Raw genomic sequence first — 24,783 nt, 5'->3', positions numbered from 1 at the left:
TGATTTCTAATTTTGATTTTCTGCCGCACACCATCTCCCTCTCACACGGCTGATCCGTGCGTGTACGAGCGCTGCACGCACCCTTTCTCCTCGCCTTCTTAACGTTATGTACATTGAAAGCAATGCAAGCGGCAGTAAATGCATGCTTCCTGGAGCCACCACAGCTAAACTTTACCTCCTACATCACCCGTGGCCGTGACCGCGTGAACTATTCGCGCCGACAGGCATACTGCGAACAACCACTCGTGTATAAATGCGCGCGCCCGAAGTAACGTAGTCTGAAGAGAACCGCGGCCCAGCTTGCCGCTATAATGTGCTAATGCTAATGAATAACTAACAGTAAGCCAACACCGACACACTGCATGAATACACAACTTTAAGCTAGCGTTACGATATTAAAACAAGAGAGTACCGCCGGAAAACTACTAACTTAACCTACATGTCCAAGCACAAACTACCAACAGGTCTGACATTTCGCTAATGTTAGCAGGGCTGAATGATAGCGGTTTGGTCAGGTCAGTTTACTAAACACTTAACAAACTTAACAATACAGTTGGAATATTTTTATATCTAATATATTAAAATATGTGTTCTACATTTGACTTACCTTCAAGGACTATGGAAAAAGTAATATCTTCGTTACCTTATTGACCAAATTGTTCACGAGGTCCTGCCTGCAGCCAAGTGCCTCTCAAATTGTTGTTCTCAACCGCAAGTAGAAAATTCTGGAGAAGGCGGAGACGTCATGACATCAGATGCACTGCGTCAGGAGAAACCTAATTGATGCAGGTTGACTCTAATGAGAATAGCAGGTTACATGTGTACTGAGGGAACAACACGTAATAACAAGTTGATATACTCCACAAATTTAGACTGGCTCCACTAAAGCAGAAATCTTAATGAAACTGACTCTGAACTTTACATAACTTCAACTACTGCTGAAATACACTTTTTAGAGTGTAGGTAGAGCACACCTGGACAGGTCACCAGTCTGTCAGAGGACTAACACAGAGACAGACATCAGAGTAACAAATCTATTTAAAATTAATGTAAGTTTGCTGCAGCTGTATGTATGAACATGTGTTTCTGTGCTCACAGTCCACCTCTCAGGAACCTGCAGTTCACTTTTAGTCTACTTTAAACAGACCTCACAAAAGGCTGATGTGGCTGGATCAGTAGTCTGATTTGAGTACGATACCTTTGGCCAGGGATTCATCTGGTGCATCGCTTCACTGCAGTCTTACGTATTTTCCCCACACCTGAATAAAAAAATACTGATATATACAAATAACAGCTTCAGCTGATGCAGCCTGACTCAATCCTAGATGTTCAGCACACAGAGACACAGAGGTGCCGTTTAAAGTTTAGTGTTAACCTGAGTCACTGATCATTTGCAGTATTACAGAGTCTGGCAGTCTTTGCATGATGTCCACGTCACTGTAAGTTTCTAGCTGACTTCACTGCAATTTCAATTTCAATTTCTGCTGTTCACAAACGCTGTCCATCTAATCTGACTGAGCTGGAGCTGTTTTGCAAAGAAGAATGGGCAAAGATTTCAGTCTGTAGATGTGCAAAGCTGGCAGAGACAGACCCTAAAAGACTGGCAGCTGGAACTGCAGCAAAAGCTGGTTCTACAAAGTGTTGACTCAGGGGGCTGAATAATTACGCACACCCCACTTTGCAGTTATTTATTTGTAAAAAATGTTTGGAATCATGTATGATTTTCGTTCCACTTCTCACGTGTGCACCACTTTGTGTTGGTCTTTCACCTGGAAGTCCAATAACATTGATTCATGTTTGTGGCTGTAATGTGACAAAATGTGGGAAAGTTCAAGGGGGCCGAATACTTTTGAAAGCCACTGTATATGTAGACACAGGACTACAAGTAGAAGATCAGACATGAAAGTGGAGATAACACAGAAGACCTGCAGCAAAGGTCAGAGGTCAGACTGGGCCCTGGATTCAACAATGAGCCAATGATCATCAAGCAGTGACTAAAGCAGAGCCCTGACCTTCTGACATTCATCACACAGTCAGAACAAATGTCTGCTGATGACTTCATCTCATGAAACGACTGATAGATGTCAGTTCATTGATCAGCTGAGCTGCTGATCTTCATCGTCACAGAAACATTCAGCTTGTTTCAATCAGTAAATAACTCCCACTACTCCCAGTTTGAACTGTTCCCACTCAAAATGCTGTGAGAACAATGATCATTGTAGAACTTCACAAACATCACGTGTTGTTTTCCACATGTAAGATCAGCAAACACACAGAAACTTCCTGTTGCCACACACGGCCTCTAAAATCTCTTCCACGCTTTCTGTCTGAAGTCCACTCTCTGTGTCGGATCCACAGGAAACAACAAGATCTTCTTAACATGGTTTTCAATGTGTCTCCTTCCAAAAAGTCCAACCAATGAACAAATGTGTGTATTTGTGGAGGCCGAACAAAAGCATGACACATTTCTCTGTTTCTATAAACTGGAGTCAAACACAAACATGAAGAGTTTCACTGACAGACTCCAAAATGCCCCCACAGTGGATCAAAGGGAAATCCTACAGTGTGGCCAGAGACTCTTAATGGCTCCAACATCAACACATCCACAATGTTGGATCCAGTTCTGCCTCACAGAGTTACTAAGACACACCCTCTGCCAGCATCACAACAGCTCCACCTGCTTCACCTGCCTCCTCAGCATCTGTACACCTGAAGAGAAAAGAAAGGCTCCAACAGCTCAAATCTACAAAGGATTCATGAAGTTTCATCCAACAATAACATGTTTGCCTTCCACAGTGTGCTGTTAGACACCACTGTACCTCTGCCATTTCAAAAAGAGCAGCTTGGGAACATTTTGGCTCCAAACACTTTGTGTTTAAGTTCTTTGTTTTCTTTGTGAAGCCGACAACATCTGGAGCTTTGTGACTCATAGAAACATCATTTTGTTCTTTAGATGACAGCAGATTGGGACTGAATAATCAATCACTATCAAACCAATAAAGACAAACATGCTGATTTTACAGGAACTTTGTTGGAGAAGCTGCAAAGACATGAAACTGGTGGAGATCCCAAACCAGTTGATAGTGCTGGTTATTCCAAATAAAGCTGTTTCCCTTTGAGATGAAATGACTTTGTGTCCTGATATATAATAAAGATGTTGTTGTTTTTGAGCCCCTGTATTAAAAGTAGTTTAAAGTCAGCTTGAGTTTGATGTCTTTATGTCAAAGCTGCTCATGATGTTGAGCTGCTGATGGAATAAAAACAATATAAAAGCATGTAGTCCAGACTTAAATGTAGCCTGTTGTTAGCTGAGGTCCACACACAGTGTTTGACAGTGTAAAGTGTGTGAAAGGGCTGCTGGTGGAGCTCACTAGGATGAGCAGGTGACCACGAGGTGGAGAGCAGCTGGCCTGGCTTTGACCCGGGCCACGCCCCCTTTCTCTCTGCTTTGCTGTCACTTATCTTCACTGCTCTGTCCAATAAAGCTGAAAAAGGCCCCGAATCAAAGAAATCTGCTGCAGCCTCTGAAATGTCTTCTGTTTCCTTCCCGACGGCTTTTTCACCGTCAGCCCATCAGACAGTCCAGCAGCATTTATGATGATGTCATGATGTTGAAGAGGCTGCTACGGTGGCCTCCCATGACCCCCAGCCTCATCACAGCTGAGATGCAGACATTTGAAAACATTCAGCAGACAACTGAATAACAGTCCAACACAACAGTCTGTGTGCAGACACACACTGACCTTTCATATAGTCAAACACAGCTGGTTGAGTCATTTCTCTGTGAGTCTAAAGTGAATCTAGTATTTGAAAGTCCACTTCCTGTATTTGTTGTTGAAGACTTCTTCAGCTTCTTCTCAAGGACATCAGCTGCTTGTTTGGCAGCAGAGGCAGTTAAGAAGCTTCCTGAAAAACACTGAACAGTGAGTTCACTGTGGCATATGACAGATTCAGCTTTCTGTGTGCAAATGTGTCTGTGTCGACCTTTCAAATGCTGTTGAATCCAAAACATCAGCGGCTCCTCGGCTGCTCGCTTCATGCACTTCTGTCTGTGTGACAGTCCAATGACATCACAGCTGTTTCCAGCCCCAGTGTCTCAGGACTGGACACCTTTAAACATGTCGCGGATCAAACAGCGTCCAGCTAAACACACATGAAACTATCAGAGCTGACAATCATTCCAATAACATCCAATGGTTCATGTATGTAGACACAGGACTACAAGGAAATGGCTCTCAGCATCTGGCTGTGGGAACACATGAGTCCCTGTTTGTGTTCAGATTGTGTGCATGTTTTAGACGTGTGTCACATGTAGAAACACAACAATCCCACAATGACACACAGATGTGTTTGACACAGCTGTGCAGCTGTAAGTTGTTTCTAATGATTCATTGAAGCTCTTCTAACATTCTGGAGACGATCAGTACATGAATCTGTTCAACACGACAACAATTTGACTTCAGTGTGAACGTTTGCATTAAATAACCTTCTTCATCCAGCTGACAGCATCTTCATCCTATGATGTGAACAGTTCCTCCTGTTGATGACAAACCTCTGACAGGATCTGCTTGAGGAGCTTTTTCATGTGCAGCTCTCTGAGCTCAGGGCTGAGCTGCTGTTTCATCTTTAAGAGCTGCTGCCTCCTCGCCGGACTTGTTCTCCTCTTCTTCTCCTAATGACACCATTTCTGCTTCATATAAAATTCAATAAAGATGCTGACATGTATCTGTAGCAACAACATCATTGAATCTAGAACAACTGGAGCCAAACCAGTGGCTCTGCTGGGATCACTGGTGAGCCAACACTTCCTTGTTGATGCAGATTTCAGGGCTTCCTTTTGCTCCTCCGTTATAACTGTTCTCTCTTCTCAACACATGATGACACAAAGGAATCAGCAGTGACAAAGATGATGCTGAAGAGAAGCACACACTTCACACATATAACAGAGCAGTGCAGTTACACACACCTCTGCTCGACATCAGGCCTCAAACAAAGACACAAAACACTAACTTGACTCTAAACAGAAGAAACGAGCAGCTGTTTCTGTTCTGTGCTTATTTATATTTGACACACATGCTTCTCTTTGTGCAAACACACATCGCACTATAAGGGTAACCTCGCACACAATGATTGGACAGCACAGTGATGATGCTGGGAGATCCTATACGCAGCAACACAGAAACACTGAGAACTTTAAACAATGATGGAAAGTGTTATAAATGACTTGTTGGCCTCTGATCTGTCACAAACAGCTGAAACGTGTCTCTCATGAGTCACATGAAGGTTTTTGACAGAAAGGACAAAAAGTAGCTGCAGTCAGTTTGTGTCATTTTTATATTTATTCATCTGGGAGAAAAATCTGAGGGACATTAAAATGTGTTTTCAACAGAGACAAGAACATGAATATAACAGAACAGGTAAATGAACATGTTTCAAGTAAACAGCTGGACTGATCAGGTCCAAACACAGAGTGATAAACTTGTCAAACAGCTGTCATATCTTTATATAGAAGCTCTTTATAAATGCTGCTCACTGCAGTCTGTTTACTAATAATGTCAAAGTGTTAGAAACACAGAAACATCAGAATGGTCTTTGTTCACAGAAACCTGTCTGGGATCCTTTGTTGTTCTTTTGATGCAGAGTTCCATTATAAATATAAAGAGTTATTTCAGAGTCTCATCAGTTTTCCTGCATGTCTTTATTTAACACATCAGCAGGGCTGAAGCTCTCATGTTAAACACACACTGATCTATGGACACGTTCATGTGTTTCTAACAGAACCAGGCTGTTATCAGCCTGCACTAACATTATGTCACACACACTGAATGTAACAGTGACAGTTTACATCATCACACAATCAGCTGTGATTGTTTCACTGTCATCAAACGAGTCAACAGGAAGTAGAATCAATAGAAACCAATCATTTACTGACAGCATGTCTGATGGAAATAAGTGCAGATTATGTATGAAGTCTAACTGCACACAGTAACTGTGTTACAATAAGGACTTAACAGCGCCCTCTGCTGGAGTGTTTCAGTACTGCGTTAACTAGAATACACCACCTCCTCCTCACACCACCTGCTACAGCTCTACTCTTCTATGACTACAGTCATCCACAGCACTGATGTGAGGTCACATGGTTCATATGTAAGGAGCACAGCTGACCTCAGGTCAGTTTAATGACTGTGAGCAGCAGCTGTGTTATTGTCACTGTGACAGGGAGACACTCTCAGACACAGCGCTCATGTCAGCTTGTTCTCATGCAGGAGGATCAGGAGCTCCATGTTTGTCTTTCTGTTTGAATCATGATGTGTTTGTGCCATCAGAGTCTGTCATGAGTACTCAGGGTTTCACAGCAGCTCTTCTGGATGCTGACGAGGACTCCAACCTCATGTTTCACCTCTCTGAGCTTCTGATGTCTGTGAACACTCGTGTTTCTTCTCTGGGCTCATCTGGACAAAAACACCTTTCTGTGTTTGGCTGCAGCCTCATTCTGACTGACAGGAAGTGTGTTATCCATGAGCTGCACTTCTGTGAGGAAGTTTCCTGCTGTGTTTCCTGTCTGTGGACAAACACGAGTGTTCCAGCTGAGGACTTGGTTCCTTCCACCTGTCCATACAGGACATCACGCTGTCTGCAGCTCTGTAAATGCAGCTCCAGGTCCTTCCACGTGCTGCTCTGTATTTGTGCAGTTTGTAGTGTGTCCTGGGAAACGTAGCACACATGGTGTTCTTCTGCTGTTTCCTCCTTTCACTGAGTGTGAAACACTGACGCTGTGCTGTTGTTCACAGAGGGGAGCTGATTCTAGCTGCAGCTGGACTCTGTCATCTAACTGAATGTGTTGGTGCTGATCACGGGGCTCTGAGGGGGGAGCAGCAGGAGGACTCTGGATGCTGACGTCAGTGTATCTGTGGAAGCTCCCACAGCATGTCTGTCATTCAATATTGTGCTGTATATTGTATCTATGCAAAGATGAACAGACTGTGTGTTCACTGGTCTCTGTGCTGCAGCTCTGATGTCATCATCACTCCCTCCTCCACCCTCAGCAGTCCCAGCATGCTGCTGTGGTGCACCCCACCCTCACTCTACACCTGAGCCACAGACCACACCCTCCACCTCAATATACACCACAGTTTTCTCTGCTGTGGAAATGAGATCAGGAGGAAATCATCATTATTATTATTTAATAAACGCTCACATTAATGTGGGCTTATTTGTTTCATATTAGAAACATTAGTTGAGTGTTTTTAGTATAAAATGGTCAAAGTCCCTCTCTTTGCTCCTCCCCTCACCTGTGGATGGGCGGTGCTGTTACCGTGGTGACAGCTTGGATGTGTTTCAGTCCTGCCTGGTTATCACTGCAGGAATCTTTCACATTTATTACAGGTAATAACTCTGATTTTTCTGTGTATTATGAACCAAATGTATCCTGATACACACAGAGATGGATGAGCAGAGGTTTTTTTTGCAGTTTATGTAGTTACTATGGACTTAATGCATACATATTATTAAAATTAGGGCTATAACAGTTGTATTGATGTATAGCAACTTGAAATGCTCCCACAAATGGCTCCACAGCATGTAAAAATATAACAAAAGCTCTGGCGGACTTGGTTCTGTGGTCAGTCTTAAAGGGTGAAGTTAAACTCTGTAATCTTCACTGTGTCACAGAGTTCAGTGAGTCCCGTTATTCACAGTATCAATCAGATCATCAGAGAACAGCTGATCAGCAATCAGTGGTGCCAACAGCGCCTCCTGTGGTGAGAGGATGCAATAATGCAATGTAGCATTTTTCCACTCAACACTTGCAGTCATGGAAACTGTCTGTTGGATCTGTGTGACGTTGCTTTCTTGGTTAGAGTTCCTCACAAATGTCCAGATGATTCTTCTAATGAGGCGTCGACCATGTTTGCAGCTCTTTGGAAGAAAACGTCGCCCTTTGCCATCCTTACTTTTCTTTGACTTCTTCAAATGCAGCTGAACTCCAGCTGGTATTTTCTTGGACTTTGCAGCTGTTTCTGGTCATCAGTTCATTCCTGCAAACCTCTGAAGCTGAACAACAATGATGCTGCATTGCTGGCTGATCCCAAAAGGTTGATTCTGTTCATCTGGACGTTTTCAGAAACGTTTGCTCACTGATCAGGTGACTTCTTCAGTCTCAGCTGACTGCAGCTTTACAAGCTTACAAACAGCACATTTGCACAATGACTGAAAGCAGCAGCACCTGATATATATGATATGTTAAGGTTCAAAGTTGAGGAAGGAGAGTACACACCACCCATGGTCCAGAGGATCTTGGTCAAACAATGATTTTAATGAACACACGTGTGGGAAGACACTCTGTACGCAGACAGCCAGTAGTCCTCGACTTAATCAAAGCATGAACAGATATTTTATAGCATCAGGGTTTGTTTACTGACGCCCCTTCATGCGTCACCGGTACATTTTATACATAGATCAGATCAACACCAGAATGACTTTTCACCTAGAAAATCATCTTCTATTTTCATGGCTTGGTACTTTCCGTTCTCTCCTCTAAATAAATCTAACTAATGTGTGTGTATGTGTTGACCTCACATGCTCTTTGTGTCACCTCTTCACCTACTGTCTGCGTCTCGTCTGCTTTCGGTTTCAGTTCTGCAAAAGGCACACTCTGCAAACCTGCAACTTCCTGTCAGCCTGCAACTTAGTCTTTCTGAAAGACACACACTGTTTCAACATCTGAATGCAATATAAACTCCAGATTATATTATTAATGCAATGGTACTGATGACAATTATTTAACAATAGCAGTAAAATAATTTCCCTGCTCCACACTCCCTCTCTCGACCTCTGGAACACCAGAGGTCGCAATACATTGTGTCCTCACTCAGACCCTCTCTGGTGGTCTCGGACCTCGAGATCTCCAGGATCCTCGCCCCTCCTGTGGTCGCCGAGATCGATCTTCTGCAAAAGAAACAAAACACCTTTTCCTGCACCTCCCTAACTTATCCTATCTGGGACTCTTTAATCAAAAGCCTGATCCTAATTATCTTCTTAACTTATTGACTTGTATTTATGTATACTCTTCAACGTTACTCATCCCTTTAAAACTCTTTAAGCCCTGCTTTCACGTCCGGTTGCTCGCTCTATTTTTCCCTTATCTGATCATCAACATCCTGTGCACAAATTGTCGCTGCTGCAAGTTCCTCTACTCTAAAAGATCCAAAAGAAAACAACCACTTTAATCAATTAAGTTTAAGCATATAAGCAATTACTCCTGTATACATTTCATCATAGCTAAATGCTGCCTTGAAACAACTCCTATGTGTTAACTTCATTTTAACCTCACATTTCCTATGTTATAACCCGTTTTGGTATAGCCTTTTTATTTCATTTTGCTCCTTTTAATGTAACCATACCTTCTAATTATAGTTTATCAGACTTAACCAAAATATATGCTTTCCTTCCTCTTTGGTCCTTCTTTAAGTTCAGTTAAAAGCTAAATGAATTTAAGGCCTTTTGCCTGGAATCAATACTGTCATGTGTGTTTCTTAACTCTGTGTCTGTAAGCGTGTGCAATCCTTCATGAACTCATATTATCCTCACAGTAGATTGGCTAATCATAGCGCTAGCCAAAGGCTCGTGACCCTCCAGAGACAAATTTGAGCCACAACTCCTTTAAAAGCACAAAATGCAATATGTATAAAAATCATTTCTACGTAGAAGCTCCCCCTTTATCCTAAAGATAAACCTATGTAATATCTGTATGTGTACGCCTACATTATAACCACTACTTCTAAAGATCAAAAAAATCAAAGCTGTTCTACCCCTTCAACCCTCACTAATTTTCCCTCTAAGACTTATTCACAGCTTTGAAAAACCGGCATTGTATCTTCTAAACAGGATTCAGTTCTGTCATGGTCCTGGGCCATGTTGGCCCAGTATTCTTGGTTCCTTGTATTTTCGCTCCTTATTTAGGCCAGGTTTTCTGAGGTGTCCTGTTGTGGTGTTCCCTAAGTGTTTTTCCCTTTGTGACTCTTACCCCCTTGTACCCCTCTGTGTATTTATGAGCTCTCGTCTCTCTTTGTGTTTATTCCATGTTTCCCCCAGCCTGTTATGTCTGTGTTCTCCCCGTGCTCTCTCTCCTCCTGTCTGAACCTCTGTGTACTTCCTGTTTTACTTTGACAGTCTCTCGTCAGTATGCGTAATGTTGTGTTCACTCCTGCCCTGTCTCGTTATGTTTATCAGTGTCACCTGTGTTCCCCACCTGTGTGTAATCTCCCTGTGTTCTCTGTGTGTATTTAAGTTGTGTCTTCTGTTATGGTAGTTGCTGGTTCGTCTGTGTTGTTTCCCCTCGGTCTCCCTGCGTCTCTTGTGTATTTCCCCGGACCTCCCTGCATCCTCGTTTCTGGTTTGTGTTATTAGCTTACCCAGTTTAGGTTTCCGGTTTCTTGTTTTTCCACCAGTGCTGTTTTGTGCCCACCGTTGTAAATAAATATTCACCTGCACCAGAGCTGCCGCCTTTTGGGTCCTTTTCTACAACTCCACACGGCTTGCCTCGCAAACCGTGACAAGTTCTCTTTTAATCCTTTAACCTTAACTTAAAAATAACAGTTTCAGTTTTACCATATCCAAATGATCAAAAACCCAAAAGGTCCTAAAATGATCCTAAATTATTAAACAATTAAATTAATAAACCCTAAACCCCCCTTTATCTTGATACATTTCATGTGTCAAGATACTATACAAAACTTAAAAATGCTCAGTTTCCCCACTCATGATCCAATGTATGTCATAAAAATAAACTTAAAACAGAACAGTTATCAGTCATGTGTTTCTACAATTAATGGTAACTGAGTTACATCAAAAAATATTTCCCCTTTAGCATTTGGCATTCTCCCAACAATATACTATAATCCCATAATCTAACCCCAGTCAACAAAACAAAACAGAAATTTTCTCTGGTAAAAGCAAATTGTTTGTCCACATTTATTCATCCTCACTCACATTCAGTCACACATTCACTCACATGCAGTCACACCATGTATTTGCTGATAGTGGAGCTTCCCGCGTCAGATTCTCCACCCTCAGCAAAATGAGCTCAGTCATTTTTTATTTTCCATAGGAAAATATTTCTTTATGCTTTTGGACTGGATTGACTCGCATAAAATCCTTTTTACAGGGACTTACGACCTGAATCGTCTCCAGGTAGCTTTTTCCTCAGCCAATTGTAATCTGGAAAGCCCCCTTATATTTGCTCTTCCCGAGAATTTTCAGCGCCGTTATTCACTGTTGCAGGCCTGCTTAAAACAGAAATGAAAAATAGAGCTGATTGTTAGCTCATAAAAACAAAACAAAATCACCTGACAGGTTTTCTTTAAGTGCACTGTTACAAAATAATGGGCCCCTCCCAGACATGTCCATGTTTCCTAAAACTCCCTCTATTAAAAACAAAAACACCAACCCAAACCTAACTGACAAAATCAACCCATCACCACAACAACCTCAACAACCTTAAACACACAAAAGTTTTGCCACCACATAATTTCGCCTCCTCAATACACCGAAAGTCTCATTAAAACCACACAATTTGCAAACAAAAATCACCCCCTTTAACATACTTAAATTCAGCATAAAACCCCTTTGCGACAACGTATAATCACTAAACTATAAACTATTTCCTACCCAAATCTATACTTCTCTTGTCTGCCATGCTTCCTCGTCTGAAAGTCACTTCCTCAGTCACACACACACACAGGAAGTTCCTTCGTCACCACTCACTCCAACTAATTTGCATACTGAGTCATCTCTCAAAAAGCTGTAACAACAGAAACATATGTTTAAACATCACCAACTCATTAAATTATTTTATTTCTTTCTACAGTTATCACTGGTTTTGATCACTCAGTACGAGAGAGCACTCCTAAGTCACTCTTTTAAAACTACTTTAATCACTTTTTGTTCTCATAACTCACTCCCTTTGTCATATGGCTTCTTCTATTCCTCAATTACAAACTCAAATGCATTTTATTAAACATTCACACCATTGTATCATTCATACAAAATAGCAAGCTGTTCTTCATTGCATATGTTTGTGTTCTTAGCCAGGTTTAATCTGGATCTCTGCATTAATCTCCATGAGCTTGTCTTGTCTTTATAAGGTTAATGCATTTTCTGTTTGTGTATGTGAATTTGCATATGTTGCTTTTGCAGTGTGTCAGACTCCTGCACAATTCTCCACTTAAGCCGTCAGTTTCTTTCCCAAATTTGCTAACCCAAATTTTAAGTTCCCACCTTATTAACAGCATTCCTGCTCCTCAGCCAGAAGCTAGGGCCCACTTGTCAGGTTTATGGAGACATGGCGCTGTAAACAATTCAACCAGAAACTTGCCTTGGCATGTCCAGTCAAGTTAACCTACAGGTCTCTTCCGACCGCTGCACGTGGAAAATTGATCCAGATCTGTTTCGCCCCTATAGAAACACAACTGAGACATTTTCATTATTATCATATGTACTTAAACTACCCGTTTCCCTTTCTCTGGTCAGAAATCCCAACTTATGTCATGTATATACGTGTAAGCAGGTCTTCATTGCTTTTCCTATGTATTTTGTTAATGTTCAGTGAGTGTAAGCTGCTTTCTTCATTGCCTCTATATGTTATAGTCAGGTTTAATTCATGCATCTTTTCTCTGATTTCTTAATTCAAAACTATCTCACTTCTGATTCTTTCCAGAAATAATTTCACATGTAACACTTTGTCTATGTGTGTTTTCTATTCTTGTTTACCTCTTTGTTTGTGACGGTGGACATCTCTAAACCATCATGAGTTCAAGCTTCACTTTCAGTCCAATTACACCCTGTATTCTCACAGTCGAAGTCGTCCGGCTTCACCTCTCACTGGTCACTGTCCTCTTCTCTCAGTGTCCTTTTGTTGTCTTGAATTCCAGCAAACACAGTCTGTTTCTTCTCTGTTTCTCTTCAGTATTTTCCTTTTGGATCAAGTCCCAGCCTGGCAAAATACCACATTCAGTGCCTTTAAACAGTCATGTCACACTGTTCTTACCAGCCTGCTGTCCACCGTGCATGTTTCATCACGTGGTTTCTTCTTTTCTGTTGATCCTCTCAGTCATCTCTTTCAAGATTACTCCAAGCATGGGAAATCTGACAATCAATGTCCAGTGCTTTCCACAGCTCATTATCCCACTGTTCAACTGCCCAGCCTGTAATTTACAGTACATGTTTCCACCTCGTGGTTCCTTTCATGCTGCTGCTGGTGTCGTCAGTGTGGTTTCCGTTGCACTGTCTTTTGCCTGCTATTAATTCTTCTCAAGTCCACGATGTTCTGTCGGTCTTCATCAGGAGATTAACTGTCCTTTGAGCTTCTTCTCAGGATGGGGACAAGTGCGAGGTCAAGCTGTAAAATTTTAAGCCAAAATCTGGCCTGTTTTCTCCCAATTATGCTACTCTAGTGGTTTTGGCGCCGTACTCAAAATTCCAGGTTGAGAGAAGTCCACCTTCATTTATCTGTAATCTGTGTTGACACACTAAAACATACAATTAATATCCTTTTCATTTCTTTTCTCAAAACCTCCATTCGCTTTATCTGCCTAGAGTTTAACTCATCTGTTTCTCTCTCTGGGTGCTCACTCGTCACCTTATATGGGCATGCAAACTTCCTGTCACCCACACCATTTCCTGTTACACACACACAGCACGCAGCTGCTTTGCTGTTTCTCCAGGCTAATCAAACTTATTTTGTATTTACAATCTACAAACCCTCTGTAATTCTACTAACTTTTGACCTAAAATGTAGCATCATTCACACAATGATTTCATAATCCTCTCACACACACCTTTTAAATAAACTAAACTCTTATAACATCACTCATGCATCTCTTAAATTAAAAACACTTTCAAACTTTAAAACATCCTACTTTACATCACCAAAGAAATACCTCTCACACCTTTATTCATCATTCAAAACCTTCTAGTCACCGCATTCACACAAGAAATTGAAAAAATAAAAAACACCAGCAACTATTGCTGGAGAAAAGTTACTACTGAAAGTAATATGTTAGTCTTAAGTATACACAGTGCACTCAATATATTTATATATCTACATCCAACTTCAGTCAATTACTATACAACTCAAAACTTTATTTATAGTCCTCTAATAAACATAAATGGCATTTTAAACACACACTCAACAATGTTTGCAGCAGTATATGTAAAACCAACTGTGGTTTAAACAGTTCACTGCTTACTAATTTGCATTATTAAGCATGTTCTGATTTTATCTGTTTTGATTTTATATACTGTTTTGATTGTTTGTTTGTTTGTTTGTTAATTAGTTAGTTAGTTTATTTGCTTGTTTTAATCAATTTTAAATCATGCTTTTTATTTGTTCTTGTTTCTAATGTCTCTGTAAAGCACTTTCAATCACCTTATTGTTCAATTGTGCTATACAAATAAACTTGCCTTGCCTTGCATTTTCACACTCACACACACACATCTAAAAATAGCAGCAGGCAGTCAGTGCATTACTGACTCGACACACAGAGATCTCTCACACCAAATTTTCTTATTCTATATTACAACGACGTCTTATATTTACAACCACTGTCAGATCTGTCAGCTTTAGCGCCTACACAATTTTAGACAAATTTAAAATAACCGCCCAGCGGATAAACTCCCTGAGTTTTTTGCGACCAATTAACCAGTATCAAGACTTTAACTGTTTCTGGCCTCATTTCTAAAATCCCTAACTCAATTTAAAAGCGTCAACCAACCCAAACTTTGCCTGAAGCTCTATTTTTGGCGTTTCACAGCCAAGGCTTACCCCCAAGTTTTAAGTTAAAGTTACACGCCCGAAGTCCAACTTCTCCTGTCCAAAAAAGCGCAGGTACCGTTCCAAACGGTAAGGAGACTCTAACTCCTAGCTTCATTCCAGGATGCCCTGTACCCCACAGTTAAGCCAAACTGAACTAACCCTGTTCGCCGACAGGTCAATGTCGCGCGTCCACGACAAGGAGGGAGCGTAACCTCCGGGCTCTGCGCTTCCTAGCAGACTCGAACTGCCGTTCTAGAATAATTTATAATACTTTGAAACAACAATCAACACCCAACAAAGTGTATGACTGAGGCAGATCGACCCTGATGGACAATGGGGACTCTAACCCACAAAATGACCAACCAAGGTCTGACCTAATGACCAACCGGGACTTTAACCCACAAAATGACCAAATACCCTACCAAACTACTTGAGACTCTAACTCAATTTCTTTGGGACTTCAACCCAGTATTTAAACTTTTCCTGGCAGACTCTAACTGCTTTAGCAGACTTTACTGCTTTCATTTCTTCTTAGCAGAACTCTAACTGCTTCAACTCATGAAATTTTTCATCAAAATCAAAACAGACATCCACCAGTAACTTCAGTGAGTAGACTTAAATTTTATCATGTCCAATTTGGCACACTTTGGAAATAATTCAACAGGTAGTGCCTTACCTTTTGGATAAGCCGGCTTATGCCCACTCACTTCGACCACTGGAATTCATGTCTGCCCGTCAGACCACCTCAGAGACCACCAAATTTCTCCATCTAAACCTCCAATCCTCCCTCCTCAACCACCGGACGAAGCCCCCAAATGTTAAGGTTCAAAGTTGAGGAAGGAGAGTACACACCACCCATGGTCCAGAGGATCTTGGTCAAACAATGATTTTAATGAACACACGTGTGGGAAGACACTCTGTACGCAGACAGCCAGTAGTCCTCGACTTAATCAAAGCATGAACAGATATTTTATAGCATCAGGGTTTGTTTACTGACGCCCCTTCATGCGTCACCGGTACATTTTATACATAGATCAGATCAACACCAGAATGACTTTTCACCTAGAAAATCATCTTCTATTTTCATGGCTTGGTACTTTCCGTTCTCTCCTCTAAATAAATCTAACTAATGTGTGTGTATGTGTTGACCTCACATGCTCTTTGTGTCACCTCTTCACCTACTGTCTGCGTCTCGTCTGCTTTCGGTTTCAGTTCTGCAAAAGGCACACTCTGCAAACCTGCAACTTCCTGTCAGCCTGCAACTTAGTCTTTCTGAAAGACACACACTGTTTCAACATCTGAATGCAATATAAACTCCAGATTATATTATTAATGCAATGGTACTGATGACAATTATTTAACAATAGCAGTAAAATAATTTCCCTGCTCCACACTCCCTCTCTCGACCTCTGGAACACCAGAGGTCGCAATACATTGTGTCCTCACTCAGACCCTCTCTGGTGGTCTCGGACCTCGAGATCTCCAGGATCCTCGCCCCTCCTGTGGTCGCCGAGATCGATCTTCTGCAGAAGAAACAAAACACCTTTTCCTGCACCTCCCTAACTTATCCTATCTGGGACTCTTTAATCAAAAGCCTGATCCTAATTATCTTCTTAACTTATTGACTTGTATTTATGTATACTCTTCAACGTTAATCATCCCTTTAAAACTCTTTAAGCCCTGCTTTCACGTCCGGTTGCTCGCTCTATTTTCCCTTATCTGATCATCAACATCCTGTGCACAAATTGTCGCTGCTGCAAGTTCCTCTACTCTAAAAGATCCAAAAGAAAACAACCACTTTAATCAATTAAGTTTAAGCATATAAGCAATTACTCCTGTATACATTTCATCATAGCTAAATGCTGCCTTGAAACAACTCCTATGTGTTAACTTCATTTTAACCTCACATTTCCTATGTTATAACCCGTTTTGGTATAGCCTTTTTATTTCATTTTGCTCCTTTTAATGTAACCATACCTTCTAATTATAGTTTATCAGACTTAACCAAAATATATGCTTTCCTTCCTCTTTGGTCCTTCTTTAAGTTCAGTTAAAAGCTAAATGAATTTAAGGCCTTTTGCCTGGAATCAATACTGTCATGTGTGTTTCTTAACTCTGTGTCTGTAAGCGTGTGCAATCCTTCATGAACTCATATTATCCTCACAGTAGATTGGCTAATCATAGCGCTAGCCAAAGGCTCGTGACCCTCCAGAGACAAATTTGAGCCACAACTCCTTTAAAAGCACAAAATGCAATATGTATAAAAATCATTTCTATTTATAAGCTCCCCCTTTATCCTAAAGATAAACCTATGTAATATCTGTATGTGTACGCCTACATTATAACCACTACTTCTAAAGATCAAAAAAATCAAAGCTGTTCTACTCCTTCAACCCTCACTAATTTTCCCTCTAAGACTTATTCACAGCTTTGAAAAACCGGCATTGTATCTTCTAAACAGGATTCAGTTCTGTCATGGTCCTGGGCCATGTTGGCCCAGTATTCTTGGTTCCTTGTATTTTCGCTCCTTATTTAGGCCAGGTTTTCTGAGGTGTCCTGTTGTGGTGTTCCCTAAGTGTTTTTCCCTTTGTGACTCTTACCCCCTTGTACCCCTCTGTGTATTTATGAGCTCTCGTCTCTCTTTGTGTTTATTCCATGTTTCCCCCAGCCTGTTATGTCTGTGTTCTCCCCGTGCTCTCTCTCCTCCTGTCTGAACCTCTGTGTACTTCCTGTTTTACTTTGACAGTCTCTCGTCAGTATGCGTAATGTTGTGTTCACTCCTGCCCTGTCTCGTTATGTTTATCAGTGTCACCTGTGTTCCCCACCTGTGTGTAATCTCCCTGTGTTCTCTGTGTGTATTTAAGTTGTGTCTTCTGTTATGGTAGTTGCTGGTTCGTCTGTGTTGTTTCCCCTCGGTCTCCCTGCGTCTCTTGTGTATTTCCCCGGACCTCCCTGCATCCTCGTTTCTGGTTTGTGTTATTAGCTTACCCAGTTTAGGTTTCCGGTTTCTTGTTTTTCCACCAGTGCTGTTTTGTGCCCACCGTTGTAAATAAATATTCACCTGCACCAGAGCTGCCGCCTTTTGGGTCCTTTTCTACAACTCCACACGGCTTGCCTCGCAAACCGTGACAAGTTCTCTTTTAATCCTTTAACCTTAACTTAAAAATAACAGTTTCAGTTTTACCATATCCAAATGATCAAAAACCCAAAAGGTCCTAAAATGATCCTAAATTATTAAACAATTAAATTAATAAACCCTAAACCCCCCTTTATCTTGATACATTTCATGTGTCAAGATACTATACAAAACTTAAAAATGCTCAGTTTCCCCACTCATGATCCAATGTATGTCATAAAAATAAACTTAAAACAGAACAGTTATCAGTCATGTGTTTCTACAATTAATGGTAACTGAGTTACATCAAAAAATATTTCCCCTTTAGCATTTGGCATTCTCCCAACAATATACTATAATCCCATAATCTAACCCCAGTCAACAAAACAAAACAGAAATTTTCTCTGGTAAAAGCAAATTGTTTGTCCACATTTATTCATCCTCACTCACATTCAGTCACACATTCACTCACATGCAGTCACACCATGTATTTGCTGATAGTGGAGCTTCCCGCGTCAGATTCTCCACCCTCAGCAAAATGAGCTCAGTCATTTTTTATTTTCCATAGGAAAATATTTCTTTATGCTTTTGGACTGGATTGACTCGCATAAAATCCTTTTTACAGGGACTTACGACCTGAATCGTCTCCAGGTAGCTTTTTCCTCAGCCAATTGTAATCTGGAAAGCCCCCTTATATTTGCTCTTCCCGAGAATTTTCAGCGCCGTTATTCACTGTTGCAGGCCTGCTTAAAACAGAAATGAAAAATAGAGCTGATTGTTAGCTCATAAAAACAAAACAAAATCACCTGACAGGTTTTCTTTAAGTGCACTGTTACAAAATAATGGGCCCCTCCCAGACATGTCCATGTTTCCTAAAACTCCCTCTATTAAAAACAAAAACACCAACCCAAACCTAACTGACAAAATCAACCCATCACCACAACAACCTCAACAACCTTAAACACACAAAAGTTTTGCCACCACATAATTTCGCCTCCTCAATACACCGAAAGTCTCATTAAAACCACACAATTTGCAAACAAAAATCACCCCCTTTAACATACTTAAATTCAGCATAAAACCCCTTTGCGACAACGTATAATCACTAAACTATAAACTATTTCCTACCCAAATCTATACTTCTCTTGTCTGCCATGCTTCCTCGTCTGAAAGTCACTTCCTCAGTCACACACACACACAGGAAGTTCCTTCGTCACCACTCACTCCAACTAATTTGCATACTGAGTCATCTCTCAAAAAGCTGTAACAACAGAAACATATGTTTAAACATCACCAACTCATTAAATTATGTTATTTCTTTCTACAGTTATCACTGGTTTTGATCACTCAGTACGAGAGAGCACTCCTAAGTCACTCTTTTAAAACTACTTTAATCACTTTTTGTTCTCATAACTCACTCCCTTTGTCATATGGCTTCTTCTATTCCTCAATTACAAACTCAAATGCATTTTATTAAACATTCACACCATTGTATCATTCATACAAAATAGCAAGCTGTTCTTCATTGCATATGTTTGTGTTCTTAGCCAGGTTTAATCTGGATCTCTGCATTAATCTCCATGAGCTTGTCTTGTCTTTATAAGGTTAATGCATTTTCTGTTTGTGTATGTGAATTTGCATATGTTGCTTTTGCAGTGTGTCAGACTCCTGCACAATTCTCCACTTAAGCCGTCAGTTTCTTTCCCAAATTTGCTAACCCAAATTTTAAGTTCCCACCTTATTCCTGCTCCTCAGCCAGAAGCTAGGGCCCACTTGTCAGGTTTATGGAGACATGGCGCTGTAAACAATTCAACCAGAAACTTGCCTTGGCATGTCCAGTCAAGTTAACCTACAGGTCTCTTCCGACCGCTGCACGTGGAAAATTGATCCAGATCTGTTTCGCCCCTATAGAAACACAACTGAGACATTTTCATTATTATCATATGTACTTAAACTACCCGTTTCCCTTTCTCTGGTCAGAAATCCCAACTTATGTCATGTATATACGTGTAAGCAGGTCTTCATTGCTTTTCCTATGTATTTTGTTAATGTTCAGTGAGTGTAAGCTGCTTTCTTCATTGCCTCTATATGTTATAGTCAGGTTTAATTCATGCATCTTTTCCCTGATTTCTTAATTCAAAACTATCTCACTTCTGATTCTTTCCAGAAATAATTTCACATGTAACACTTTGTCTATGTGTGTTTTCTATTCTTGTTTACCTCTTTGTTTGTGACGGTGGACATCTCTAAACCATCATGAGTTCAGGCTTTCATTTCAATCCAATTACACCCTGTATTCTCACAGTCGAAGTCGTCCGGCTTCACCTCTCACTGGTCACTGTCCTCTTCTCTCAGTGTCCTTTTGTTGTCTTGAATTCCAGCAAACACAGTCTGTTTCTTCTCTGTTTCTCTTCAGTATTTTCCTTTTGGATCAAGTCCCAGCCTGGCAAAATACCACATTCAGTGCCTTTAAACAGTCATGTCACACTGTTCTTACCAGCCTGCTGTCCACCGTGCATGTTTCATCACGTGGTTTCTTCTTTTCTGTTGATCCTCTCAGTCATCTCTTTCAAGATTACTCCAAGCATGGGAAATCTGACAATCAATGTCCAGTGCTTTCCACAGCTCATTATCCCACTGTTCAACTGCCCAGCCTGTAATTTACAGTACATGTTTCCACCTCGTGGTTCCTTTCATGCTGCTGCTGGTGTCGTCAGTGTGGTTTCCGTTGCACTGTCTTTTGCCTGCTATTAATTCTTCTCAAGTCCACGATGTTCTGTCTGTCTTCATCAGGAGATTAACTGTCCTTTGAGCTTCTTCTCAGGATGGGGACAAGTGCGAGGTCAAGCTGTAAAATTTTAAGCCAAAATCTGGCCTGTTTTCTCCCAATTATGCTACTCTAGTGGTTTTGGCGCCGTACTCAAAATTACAGGTTGAGAGAAGTCCACCTTTATTTATCTGTAATCTGTGTTGACACACTAAAACATACAATTAATATCCTTTTCATTTCTTTTCTCAAAACCTCCATTCGCCTTATCTGCCTAGAGTTTAACTCATCTGTTTCTCTCTCTGGGTGCTCACTCGTCACAGTCACTTCCTTTTATGCGCATGTAACTTCCTGTCACACACACACAGCTTCTCAGAGCAGCTCAAGCTGCTTTTCTGTTTCTGCAGGCTAATCAAACTTATTTTGTATTTACAATCTACAAACCCTCTGTAATTCTACTAACTTTTGATCTAAAATGTAGCATCATTCACACAATGATTTCATAATCCTCTCACACACACACCTTTTAAATAAACGAAACTCTTATAACATCACTCATGCATCTCTTAAATTAAAAACACTTTCAAACTTTAAAACATCCTACTTTACATCACCAAAGAAATACCTCTCACACCTTTATTCATCATTCAAAACCTTCTAGTCACCGCATTCACACTTAAAGTGTGACCAGAGTTGAGGAATATAACTCAAAACACACTTTCCTAAGAGTATTTTAGACATGCTTGTCATAATCAAAAAGAGCAAGTAAAAAACAAACAAACAAAAATTGAAACCTCCATTAATTCTCACCGCACACACAAGAAATTAAAAATAAAACACACCAGCAACTAATGCTGGAGAAAAGTTACTACTGAAAGTAATGTGTTAGTCTTAAGTATATACAGTGCACTCAATATATTTATATATCTGCATCCAAACTCAGTCAATTACTATACATCCACTACGGCAACTCAAAACTTTATTTATAGTCCTCTAATAAACATAAATGGCATTTGAAACACACACTCAACAATGTTTGCAGCAGTATATGTAAAACCAACTGTGGTTTAAACAGTTCACTACTTACTCATTTGCATTTTCACTCACACACGCACCGTCTAAAAATAGCTCCAGCATTGCCTCAGACTCCTTTCACACAGAGATCTCTTATTTTATATTACAAAGACATCTTATATTTACAACCACTGTCAGATCTGTCAGCTTTAGCGCCTACACAATTTAGACAAATTTAAAATAACCGCCCAGCGGATAAACTCCCTGAGTTTTTTGCGACCAATTAACCAGTATCAGACTCTACTGTTTCTGGCCTCATCTCTAAAATCCCTAACTCAATTTAAAAGCGTCAACCAACCCAAACTTTGCCTGAAGCTCTATTTTTGGCGTTTCACAGCCAAGGCTTACCCCCAAGTTTTAAGTTAAAGTTACACGCCCGAAGTCCAACTTCTCCTGTCCAAAAAAGCGCAGGTACCGTTCCAAACGGTAAGGAGACTCTAACTCCTAGCTTCATTCCAGGATGCCCTGTACCCCACAGTTAAGCCAAACTGAACTAACCCTGTTCGCCGACAGGTCAATGTCGCGCGTCCACGACAAGGAGGGAGCATAACCTCCGGGCTCTGCGCTTCCTAGCAGACTCGAACTGCCGTTCTAGAATAATTTATAATACTTTGAAACAACAATCAACACCCAAAACAAGTGTATGACTGAGGCAGATCGACCCTGATGGACAATGGGGACTCTAACCCACAAAATGACCAACCAAGGTCTGACCTAATGACCAACCGGGACTTTAACCCACAAAATGACCAAATACCCTACCAAACTACTTGAGACTCTAACTCAATTTCTTTGGGACTTCAACCCAGTATTTAAACTTTTCCTGGCAGACTCTAACTGCTTTAGCAGACTTTACTGCTTTCATTTCTTCTTAGCAGAACTCTAACTGCTTCAACTCATGAAATTTTCATCAAAATCAAAACAGACATCCACCAGTAATTTCAATGAGTAGACTTAAATTTTATCATATCCAATTTGGCACACTTTGGAAATAATTCAACAGGTAGTGCCTTACCTTTTGGATAAGCCGGCTTATGCCCACTCACTTCGACTACTGGAATTCATGTCTGCCCGTCAGACCACCTAAGACCAAATTTCTCCATCTACACCTCCAATTCTCCCTCCTCAACCACCGGACGAAGCCCCCAAATGTTAAGGTTCAAAATTGAGGAAGGAGAGTACAAACCACCCATGGTCCAGAAGGTCTTGGTCAAACAATGATTTTAATGAACACACGTGTGGGAAGATACTCTGTACGCCGACAGCAAGTGATCTCCAACTTAATCAAAGCATGAACAGATATTTTATAGCATCAGGGTTTGTTTACTGACGCCCCTTCATGCGTCACAGATACATTTTATACATAGATCAGATCAACACCACAATGACTTTTCACCCAGAAGATCATCTTCTATTTTCATGGCTGGTACTTTCCGTTCTTATCTTAAAGTAAATTGTTCCTCTTTCTTGTCGAGACATGACTAATCTCTCCTCTAAATAAATCTAACTCATGTGTGTGTATGTGTTGACCTCACATGCTCTTTGTGTCACCTCTTCACCTACTAACTCGTCCTCAAATGCTCTTTCTCAATTCACCTGTTGCACTTCTGACCTTTCACTAGACCAGAAGCTCACTGAGACTATGTGTATGTCTTCTACTAAATAAATGTTTTAACCAAGAACCTCTACTAAAACCTTAATATGAAATGACCTGATATATAAGTGTTTTGTAAGCATGTACTGCAATTCCTTCTATGGCTCCAAGTCACTTGCACAATAGATTGTCCGGACATCGCGCCGAACAAAGCTTCCAACCCCCAATTCATAGACCGAGCTCCAACTCTTTAATAAGCACCGATATGCATTGTTTATAAAATAGTCATAACTGCTTAAGGCCTTCTTAAAGCTATCTGTTACATTGTTAAAGCCTCGTCTTAGCCTGCTGCTCAAAATAACTTTCACTTCTGCAAAACTCTCCAAGCCTGTTTCCTGTCCTGTTACTTTTAGCCTTTCTGAAAGACACACACTGTTTCAACATCTGAATGCAATATAAACTCCAGATTATATTATTAATGCAATGGTACTGATGACAATTATTTAACAATAGCAGTAAAATAATTTCCCTGCTCCACAGATACTAATATAATACATATACATATATAATCCATACTAATGATGAAGGAACTGAGCTCACAGTCCATTGTTCATTCAGTGAACTACTCAGTTTATTTTGGGCCTCAGAAATGCTCACTCTGTTTGTACATCACTGTCAGCAATAGACTCATTCTGCTGTGTGGACAGGAACACATGTGACATCACTTCCTGTTTGTTTGTGACTGAAGAAGTTTACAAGGAATCATTTAGAAGAGTTTCAAACATCAACTGATTGAATCCATGAATCTGAAAACGTGTTTGTGAGTGAAAGAGACAGACATGTACAGACTGAACTATCTGTTCAACAGTCAGAGTGTTTCTGTAACAGGAGACACTCTTTACACTCCACTCAGCACAGGGACACTGAGGAACCAGGATAGAACCTAAACCCAGGATAAAGAGTTTGAGTGAATGTGGTGTTGAAGGTGTGGAGGTGGATCAGAGTGTCAGAGGAGACTCTGTAGAAGGACAGAGTGCCAGCAGGACAGTCCACATACACTGCTGCTCTGTTAGAGACAGAGGAGGAGGAGATGGATGTGTAGCTGTAATTGTGCCAGACATAACGAGGACCATCATCAGAGCAGCACAGACTCCAGGACTGATCATTGTATCCAAACAAACAGTCATTACTGTCTCCTTTCCTTCTGATGCTTCTGTAACTCACTGATATAAAAACGCTTCCTCTCCACTCGACCTCCCAGTAACAGCGACCAGTCAGACCATTTCTACACAGCAGCTGAGACCAGTAATCAAATCTGTCTGGATGATCAGGATATGACTGAACCTCCTCCACATATGTCACCTTCCTGTTGTTGTCAGACAGTTGGAGGTTTGTGTTCACTGTGTTTGTGTCGATTGTGA

General features: G+C 40.8%; 1 protein-coding gene across 3 annotated transcripts in view; it reads right to left on the bottom strand.

Annotated features, from left to right (window-relative positions):
• The window catches only part of LOC147337064 (protein NLRC3-like), a 280,764-nt gene that overhangs the window by 232,601 nt on the left and 23,380 nt on the right, over positions 1–24,783 (bottom strand). For 2 of the 3 annotated variants that reach the window (XM_086285729.1, XM_086285730.1), the window contains one exon: positions 23,196–24,783. This exon is cut by the window's right edge and continues 12 nt beyond it. In XM_086285729.1, coding sequence (XP_086141855.1) covers positions 24,272–24,783 — 512 coding nt within the window. In that variant the 3' untranslated portion in view covers positions 23,196–24,271. Of the gene's footprint in view, positions 1–21,805; positions 21,813–23,195 lie in introns of those variants that run through there. The other variant, XM_086285728.1, reaches the window with a different exon arrangement.

The sequence above is a fragment of the Aulonocara sp. 'chitande type north' Nkhata Bay genome, linkage group LG3 (assembly GCF_057382095.1).
Source record: "Aulonocara sp. 'chitande type north' Nkhata Bay isolate Kocher_YH1m ecotype deep benthic linkage group LG3, A_spYH_male_GT1.1, whole genome shotgun sequence".
NCBI lineage: Eukaryota > Metazoa > Chordata > Actinopteri > Cichliformes > Cichlidae > Aulonocara > Aulonocara sp. 'chitande type north' Nkhata Bay.
This window is presented reverse-complemented; position numbering and strand designations above follow the sequence as displayed.